We start from the raw sequence: 8,823 nt of genomic DNA, 5'->3' as shown, positions 1-8,823 counted from the left end.
AACATTGGTTAGATATATATAAATATATATATGTTCTTAAACATTGGTTACATATATATAAATATATATATGTTATTAAACATTGGTTAGATATATATAAATATATATATGTTATTAAACATTGGTTACATATATATAAATATATATATGTTATTAAACATTGGTTAGATATGTATAAATATATATATGTTATTAAACATTGGTTAGATATATATAAATATATATGTTATTAAACCCTGGTTAGATATATGACTACATGTGACGTAACGAGGCCTTGGCGGTCACGTGATATATTTCTTGTATCAGTACATCTCGTCTCTTTTAAACAGCGGTACTCCACCAGAAGGTGTAGCTAGCTGCTAACTGTAGCTTCTGGAGCTAACTAGCGCTTTACTCTGTTTGGATCGGACTACCAGTGAAGCACCATGGACGGCAGGAGCTACGGTTCAGGTGACTACAACACTTTTACCTGTGCTGTACATACCGTCACCACGAACACATTTATTTATTAGCTTCCCAGTTAGCCACAGTATGCTATCTGTTAGCATGCTAGTAGCAACACACGCTTTGTTACCGTGAAACGCAGCCCCAGTATATTAGCTGTTAGCATGCTAGTAGCAACAACCCATAGCTTATGTAGCTTTGAAACAAAGACGCGTTAGCTACGTGTCAGGTGGCTAATATTTCATACAACTACTGTTGTGATATTTATTAATATAATGTAAATAAAGCCATTTCTGAACAAACGGGGGAAATAAAACCGTTTACGACATATCAGGCCTAGCTAACATTACCGTAAAGTAGCTAAAGTTAGCCACTAGCCATCAAGGCTGTTTGTATGCTAACGTTGCTAAGCTAACGCAGGAGGCCCATTGTTGGGCTGTTTGTAGATAGTTTATACTTTGTAGTTCGTGTTACTGCTTTGATAAAGTTAGCTCGTTAATTCTGGTAAAATGGAGTCTGTGGGAGAAAAACTCTTTTTATTAAGGATGGGTAAAATGGCCGCTTTCATAAACCAGAACAACAGACTCGTGGTCTGACATTACTATACTTTCTCATATTATTCTATTTTATTGTACATATTTAATATGTTTTACTGTTATTTTATTGCTTTACCTGTATCTGTAAATAGTTAAAACATGTCCCCTCAGGGATTAAAAATAACAGCAAAACATATTGAATATAAAGACGCACAATGAAATAGAATAATATTAAAATGAGCTAACTAAACAATAGTGCAAAGACTTAACCAAACACACAACAGAGTGACGTGTTACCGTCGTAATCAGATACCTAAAGAGCAATGTGAAGAACACAAAGACACAATGAGACTATTGTGAGCAACTAAAATCCTTCCAACAAAGAAATCTACTTTTTTATTGCTTCAATTGCAAAGAATTCTTCAATGCAAAAAAACAAGCTAATAAAATGACATTGAATGAGGTATAAACTAAGACATACATTATGATGATGAGTATGATTGGAGACTTCTCCGTGTGCTGTTTGTCTGTTTGAGTTTAATATCTTTAATCGTCTCTCTGGTTGCAGGTTACTCCAGTTGGGGGGGCGGCGGGTCAGGCAGCAGAGGTGAGAGAGTGAATATACTGAAACACAATGTATACCACTACAATATACGATGTACTATACTTCATATCATGGAGAATACCACGAGGCACTGGTGGTAGTATTCTCATATATATTTAATCGTTTGTTGTTGTAATTTACTTTGATTTTAGTTTATGTATTTACGTCTTTACTCGTACTGCTTTTCTTCTGTTCATACAGTATTTATATTTTTATCTTGTCTTTTATTATCTGTCTGATCTTTGATCAAACTCTGGATTCATAAAGTTTCATCTTAATATAGACGTTTCAACCTCGTGTGATTCCTCACCAGGTTCTGGTGGCTTTGACCTGTATGGGGGGGGTTACAAGGACTCCATGTCCGGTCTCGGGGGCTATGGAGGAGGAGGAGGAGGAGGAGGAGGAGGAGGAGGAGGCGGCGGCCACATGAAGAGAGGGCTCTCCGGAGCCTCCCTGCTCTCGTCCACCGGCACCAACGCCGATGCCGTCATTGCCAAAATTAACCAGCGCCTGGACATGCTGACTCAGCTGGAGGGGGGGCTGAAGGGGACTCGAGGTGACAGGTAACGATGACGTCTTTATTCTATGCTTCATACGTCATGCAGCACCATATCACCACCACACGTACATGGTTTCCTTTTCCTGTGGTGTCTTTCATGTTCTATAACAAAACATCTTATTTTAATAATTAACCGTTAACCAACGACGAGAAGCCTGGTTCAACCAGGTTTAACCAGCTTGAACCAGGCAGACACACAGCTGCCACACTCGGCTAAACTGGGAGACTTACTGGGAAAGTGGCTGCATGTGTCCAGGACAACATGGTGGCTGCTAACTGGGGACGTGGTTGTTGTGTTTTTTGCTCAAACACGTTTGTGTACGTCCTCCGTACATAAACGAAGCTTCAGGCTCTAATCCTGTCGGTTAAAGGGTTAATCATCGCCCAACGAGGGTCGACTATCGGTCAGTAAAACCTAAACTAGCATGCCTAATATGTCAGCTGGTTGGTCGGGAACATTTGTCTCTTGAATGTCACTGCTCACCAGTTGCTTGTTTCTTTTTGAGTTAAAAATAACTGAAAACAGACCTCAGTGACGCAAAAAGGCGCCGAGGCCGTCGATTGGTTAACAGGCCCCGAAGAAGAACTAAGTTCTGTAAAATACAAAGTCAACATCACGCCGGTGTGGTTGGTGTTGGTGTGAGACGCTTTGAGGGCTTCAGTCTCCTCGTTGCACATGAAGCCAGTCCATCTCTACCTTCTGTTTCTCTCTCATCATCCTCCATATGACCCCCCCCCCCCCCCCATGTGTTACACCAGAGAGATGAGTTGTATGATTCCTGTAAAAGGCCCACTTTAGTGTATTCACCCAAAGATTAGTCACCTCCCACGATGTTTCCCCTCCGTCTCAGACGTCTCTGGTTCTGATGGTCCACGGTCTAAGAAACTGCATTTTCCTTTAATCTGCAGGATCCAGTTTGAGCTCCACCAGAACACACCCGTGGTGGGATGGTCTTCTGTAAAGCTAAACCATGAGAGCATCATCAGTATGTTTATAAGACCACCAGCGTTAGCTAGTGTTTGGATCATCCATCTCTGATCTGATGTTATCAAATGCATATATCAAGATATATTTATATGAAATGCTGGGAGTGACAACCAGAGAAAGCGATCCCACACGGAGGAGGAGGAGGAGAAGAAAGGACCAGCAGGTTGGAGGAGAAATCCCCAAAAAACACCTGACTGCCCCCCTTTTTTTGCTCTCTATCAACCACCTCTCCCTCCCTCCCCCCCACAGGTATGACCACTACGAGTCCTTCGACTCGCGCGCCTCCTCCGCCCTCGCCTCCTCCCGAGATCTCTACAGATCCGGCGGCGGTAGCTATGGCGGTTATGGCGATGGCCGTGACGACAGCATGCTGCTGAGTCAGCGAGGAGGTTCTGGCTTTGGTCTAGGAGGAGGAGGAGGAGGAGGAGGAGGAGGATGCTTTGACAGCCCTTCCTCTTCCTACGGAGTCGTTAAAATGCCACAGAATATGAGGGAGTCCTTCAACAGTGGCTCTGGAGGAGGAGGAGGAGGAGGAGGATGGCCCGGAGCAGGCCGACGTTCTCCCAGAAGGGGTGGAAGTGCCGGGGGTCGAGGAGGAGGAGGAGGTGGTGGTGGAGGAGGAGGAGGAGGAGGAGGGTTTGGAAGCCGCAGGTCCGACCCCACTCCTCTAGGTGGAGGTGGCCCGTGTAAGCGGCACCGGTGGCCGTGGAACCGTTAGCGGCACCGGCGGCCAGTCTCACCGCGGCCGCTCCCCGGGAGGAGGAGGAGGAGGAGGAGGAGGAGGAGGAGGAGGAGGAGGAGGAGGAGGAGGAGGAGGAGGAGGAGGTGGTAGAGGAAAGCTCCCATCGCTCCTGTCCAACCGCATGTACCCTGAGAGTACCGGGGGCTTCCACCAGGGGTCTTCCACTCGAGGGCCTCACGACTTCCCCGGGAGGCACTTTGGAGGGGGCCCGAGGGCCGGCCGCCAGCGGGGCCGCAAGAGACCCCTCAACAAAGTAAGTACCTCCAGCCAAAAACAAGACCTCCTCTCACACTCTAGGGGGCTCTCTCTCTCTGACCACTGGCCCTGTATATGTGGTCACACAGGCCTCATGGACCCCCCCCCCCTCCCCCTTATATAGTGAGCACCCTCCATGTCCAGAGGAGGAGTTCACTCTGTGGGTCTGATCCTCTGCAGTGTTAAGACGAGTACTGTGATATCTGGCTTGTAACCAGCACTACGTGTAGACTCTGGTTGCATCGTTGGTTAGTGTGTGTGTTGCGTATTGATGTGTGTGTGAACTGCAGCAGGTGAAGCCTCAACAGGACGTCCAGAAGAAGAGGAAGCAGACGCTCACAGCAGCTGATGAGCCGGAGTCCAAGATGAACAGAACGGAGAGTTCAGAGGCAGAAGCTGCTCAAGGTACAACGTCTGTGTCTCTGTCTGTGTCTCTGTCTGTCTGTCTGTCTCTCTCTGTCTGTCTCTGTCTCTGATGTCGATGTGCTCTTTGTGTTTTTTAAGTAGAACAATTGGAGAAGAACGGTGACGAGGGTGAAACACAGACGGTGAGTCGATCAGGAGATGAATCCTGTTTTATTGCAGCACGAACACGTTTAAGTCTCACGAATACAAACCTCTGAACCACAGAGACAGAACAGGTTAGATTGTTCTATAAAGAATGTAACCTGTTGAACCAAATAGTTGTGAAGCTTCATTCATAACTCATCATCTCACATTCTAAACCGACGTCTGTCCACCTGAACTCCAAGAGGAACCCATCAGACCTCTGGGTTCAAAGGTCACTAACATAACATTGTTACAGTTGTGATGACGTTTTGGAAAAAAATGGATGTGAACTCACACTAAACAGTGTAAATATTTATATTTATATATATATTATATACTCCAGAGGATCAGCCTACGGATTTTTTTCAGGCTGATCTCCAGAACGAGTGAGTCAATTATTATTATATTAGAACAGAAGAAGATTCTCAACGTGTGTGTGTGTGTGTGTGTGTGTGTGTGTGTGTGTGTGTGTGTGTGTGTGTGTGTGTGTGTGTGTGTGTGTGTGTGTGTGTGTGTGTGTGTGTGTGTGTGTGTGTGTGTGTGTGTGTGTGTGTGTGTGTGTGTGTGTGGCCTGACGAGTTATGTATGTTGATTTAATATAATAATTAAATTGATGATGGAGTAAGACGGTTGTTGCTCAGCGAGGCTGTGAATGTAACGTAAATGAACGTGTCTGAAGTTCTCAGCACACGTGTTCAGCTTATTAACACGGTGATTGTTCTACAGGAGACGAGTCCTGCAGCAGACGGAGATAAAGGTTGAAGCTCCTCGACATCCGTTTCATTTACCTTCTCTCAGGATTTATTCATGTTCATGTACATCAAGCTCCTCCTTCTTTCTGCTCAGATTCACAGAAACAAGACGAGAAGAGTCCTCAAGACAAACAGAGTCAGGACAAGCTCCCGAAGATGAGGAAGAGGAGGGGCTTCCTGGAGAGGTAGTGGGGGGCGTGGCTTATCTCCAACCAAACCGTTGCTAACTAAGCCGTTTCTTTCCTCCATCAACCATGTACAGAAATAACCTGTTCTGCTTAGTGTTCATGACGTCATCCAGCGGAGTCTTCACTGTGTCGCACCACACGTCTGTTTACTGCCGCTGTGTGAACACTAAACACACCAAGAAGTCCAGTTAACTACGTGATGAACATCTGTACAACGTCTGCATTTATTCTCCACTAGTCCTCTCCACAAGACGACAAGTACACAGCTTTAAAATGCTTGTTTTCTGGATCGATCGGTGCTGTGCTAAGCTAACGTCGTAGCAGCGTCGTGGTCTTTGTTCCTGCCGTAGACGGTCTGTGGATGATGCTCATTGGTTAGAAGTGAAGAACAGCAGCTTGTTGTGTCACATGACTCCTAAACGTTTATCTACAGCTGCTTCTGTTTCATTCATGTGGACTCCTCCCTTCTGTTTGTTACGAATAATAACTGATGTACAGTTATTGAATTAAAGATGACAGCGGTAGATTCATCTGTTCTTTAATGATGAGAGCAGCAGATAGTCGGAGTGAGAGAAACGATGAGAGGTGACGGTCTTTGTGCTTCAGGGTGATGTTCGCCTGCTCGGTGTGTAAGTTCCGTTCCTTCTACAAAGAGGAGATGGAGACTCACCTGGACAGTCGCTTCCACAAGGACCACTTCAAGTTCCTCTCAGGCCAGCTGTGCAAACCCACCACGGACTTCCTCCAGGTGAGCGTCTCTCCGGGGCCACTAGAGGTCTGAGATAGAAACGGATCCCTGATGAATCTGTTTAACGCTAGCGCCCACGAGGAAGCATCGTAACGTCAGCAGGTATAAAGTCCTGCTGCTCTATCCAACCATCAACACGTCTGTAGTGCACAATAACAGTTATGATGACATCATCGTTAAGAAGAAACAAAACACAAGTTCAATTTATGTAAAGTACATTCACACTAGAATCTAAATATCCAACATTGTTCAAGTCTCAAATAGTCTCTACATGTTACAAATATTAAACTATTCACGTTTCACCCTAACCCTCCTCTCTCCTCTCCTCTCCTCTCCCCTCTCCTCTCCTCTCTCCTCCCCTCTCCTCTCTCCTCTCCTCTCTCCTCTCCCCTCTCCTCCCCTCTCCCCTCTCCTCCCCTCTCCTCTCTCCTCCCCTCTCCTCTCTCCTCCCCTCTCCTCTCCTCTCCTCTCCTCTCTCCTCTCCTCTCTCCTCTCCCCTCTCCTCCCCTCTCCCCTCTCCTCCCCTCTCCTCTCTCCTCCCCTCTCCTCTCCTCTTCTCTCTTCTCTCCCCTCTCCTCCCCTCTCTCCTCCCCTCTCCTCTCCTCTCTCTTCTCCCCTCTCCTCTCCTCTCTCCTCTCCCCTCCTCTCTCCTCTCTCCTCCCCTCTCCTCTCTCCTCTCCTCTCTCCTCTCCCCTCTCCTCCCCTCTCCTCTCTCCTCTCCTCTTCTCTCTTCTCTCCCCTCTCCTCCCCTCTCTCCTCCCCTCTCCTCTCTTCTCTCCTCTCCTCTCCTCTCTCCTCCCCTCTCCTCTCTCCTCCCCTCTCCTCTCCTCTCTCCTCCCCTCTCTCCTCCCCTCTCCTCTCTCCTCCCCTCTCCCCTCTCCTCTCTCCTCTCTTCTCCCCTCTCTTCTCCCCTCCCCTCCTCTCTTCTCCCCTCCCCTCTCCTCTCTTCTCCCCTCTCCTCTCCTCTCTCCTCTCCTCTCTCCTCTCCTCTCTCCTCTCCTCTCTCCTCCCCTCTCTCCTCTTCTCTCTCCTCTCCTCCCCTCTTCTCTCCTATCCTCTCTTCTCTCCTCTCCCCTCCCCTCTCCTCTCTCCTCCCCTCTCCTCTCCTCTCTCCTCCCCTCTTCTCTCCTATCCTCTCTCCTCCCCTCTCCTCTCTCCCCTCTCCTCTCTCCCCTCTCCTCTCTCCCCTCTCCTCTCTTCTCCCCTCTCTTCTCCCCTCCCCTCTTCTCCCCTCTCCTCTCCCCTCTCCTCTCCTCCCCTCTCTCCTCTTCTCTCTCCTCCCCTCTCCTCTTCTCTCTTCTCTCTCCTCTCCTCCCCTCTCCTCTCTTCTCTCCTCTCCCCTCCCCTCTCCTCTCTCCTCCCCTCTCCTCTCTTCTCTCCTCTCCCCTCCCCTCTCCTCTCTCCTCTCCTCTCTCCTCCCCTCTTCTCTCCTATCCTCTCTCCTCCCCTCTCCTCTCTTCTCTCTTCTCCCCTCCCCTCTTCTCCCCTCTCCTCTCCCCTCTCCTCTCCTCCCCTCTCTCCTCTTCTCTCTCCTCCCCTCTCCTCTTCTCTCTTCTCTCTCCTCTCCTCCCCTCTCCTCTCTTCTCTCCTCTCCCCTCCCCTCTCCTCTCTCCTCCCCTCTCCTCTCTTCTCTCCTCTCCCCTCCCCTCTCCTCTCTCCTCTCCTCTCTCCTCCCCTCTTCTCTCCTATCCTCTCTCCTCCCCTCTCCTCTCCTCTCTTCTCTCCTCTCCCCTCCCCTCTCCTCTCTCCTCTCCTCTCTCCTCCCCTCTTCTCTCCTATCCTCTCTCCTCCCCTCTCCTCTTCTCTCTTCTCTCTCCTCCCCTCTCCTCTCTCCCCTCTCCTCTCCTCTCTCCTCTCTCCTCCCCTCTCCTCTCCTCTCTCCTCCCCTCTTCTGTGTTCACTTCCTGTAGTTCAGTCAGTGTCTCCTCCTGGTAGTCACATGACAGTTGGTCTCAGATGACTCAATCATGACGTCATGGTGTCTCTGAGGAGCTCACAGCTTAACGTTTAACACACTCTGGTTAAAGTGAACTCTTTATTAGAGGAGACATTTATAATGACAACATGTAGAATGAAATGTTTGTGATGAAACATCACATATTGAAGCTTCGCTTTAGCTGCTTTTCTCTGACTGAAGCGTTTGTTGCACATGATGCGTTCAAGGACCGTTGAAATAAAATGAACATCTGACGATGATGTTTTTTATTAATCCTGAAGATGAAATAAGATAATCCTTATTAGTCCCACAGCGGGGAAACTAATCATTTTTATTGTTAAAAAAAACAAAACTTTATTGAGTAATTTCTGTAGTTTGTTTTTAATAAGTTGTATTCTGAGTCTCCTGGATGCTGTCGAACACAACGATCTGTGATGTGGAGCATAGTGAAATAATAAAGAATAAGAAGAGACTTTTATTTTGTAGGAATATCTGCTGAACAAGTTTAAGAAGACGGATCAG

At 47.6% G+C, this 8,823-nt stretch overlaps 1 protein-coding gene across 1 annotated transcript in view; it reads left to right on the top strand.

The window, feature by feature from the left end:
* The first annotated feature begins 303 nt into the window (after positions 1-303).
* Positions 304-8,823, top strand: part of akap8l (A kinase (PRKA) anchor protein 8-like) — a 10,334-nt gene continuing 1,814 nt past the window's right edge. The window contains exons 1-11 of the mRNA XM_076085308.1: positions 304-450; positions 1,549-1,587; positions 1,898-2,147; positions 3,381-3,802; positions 3,909-4,126; positions 4,419-4,533; positions 4,636-4,676; positions 5,404-5,434; positions 5,524-5,614; positions 6,224-6,365; positions 8,788-8,823. The exon at positions 8,788-8,823 is cut by the window's right edge and continues 70 nt beyond it. Coding sequence (XP_075941423.1) covers positions 426-450; positions 1,549-1,587; positions 1,898-2,147; positions 3,381-3,802; positions 3,909-4,126; positions 4,419-4,533; positions 4,636-4,676; positions 5,404-5,434; positions 5,524-5,614; positions 6,224-6,365; positions 8,788-8,823 — 1,410 coding nt within the window. The 5' untranslated portion in view covers positions 304-425. The remainder of the gene's footprint in view (positions 451-1,548; positions 1,588-1,897; positions 2,148-3,380; positions 3,803-3,908; positions 4,127-4,418; positions 4,534-4,635; positions 4,677-5,403; positions 5,435-5,523; positions 5,615-6,223; positions 6,366-8,787) is intronic.

This window comes from Anarhichas minor, unplaced genomic scaffold (assembly GCF_050575085.1).
Source record: "Anarhichas minor isolate MPS153535 unplaced genomic scaffold, ASM5057508v1 ptg000149l, whole genome shotgun sequence".
NCBI lineage: Eukaryota > Metazoa > Chordata > Actinopteri > Perciformes > Anarhichadidae > Anarhichas > Anarhichas minor.
The sequence above is the reverse complement of the archived record's forward strand: the minus strand, read 5'-3'. Positions and strand labels throughout refer to the sequence as shown.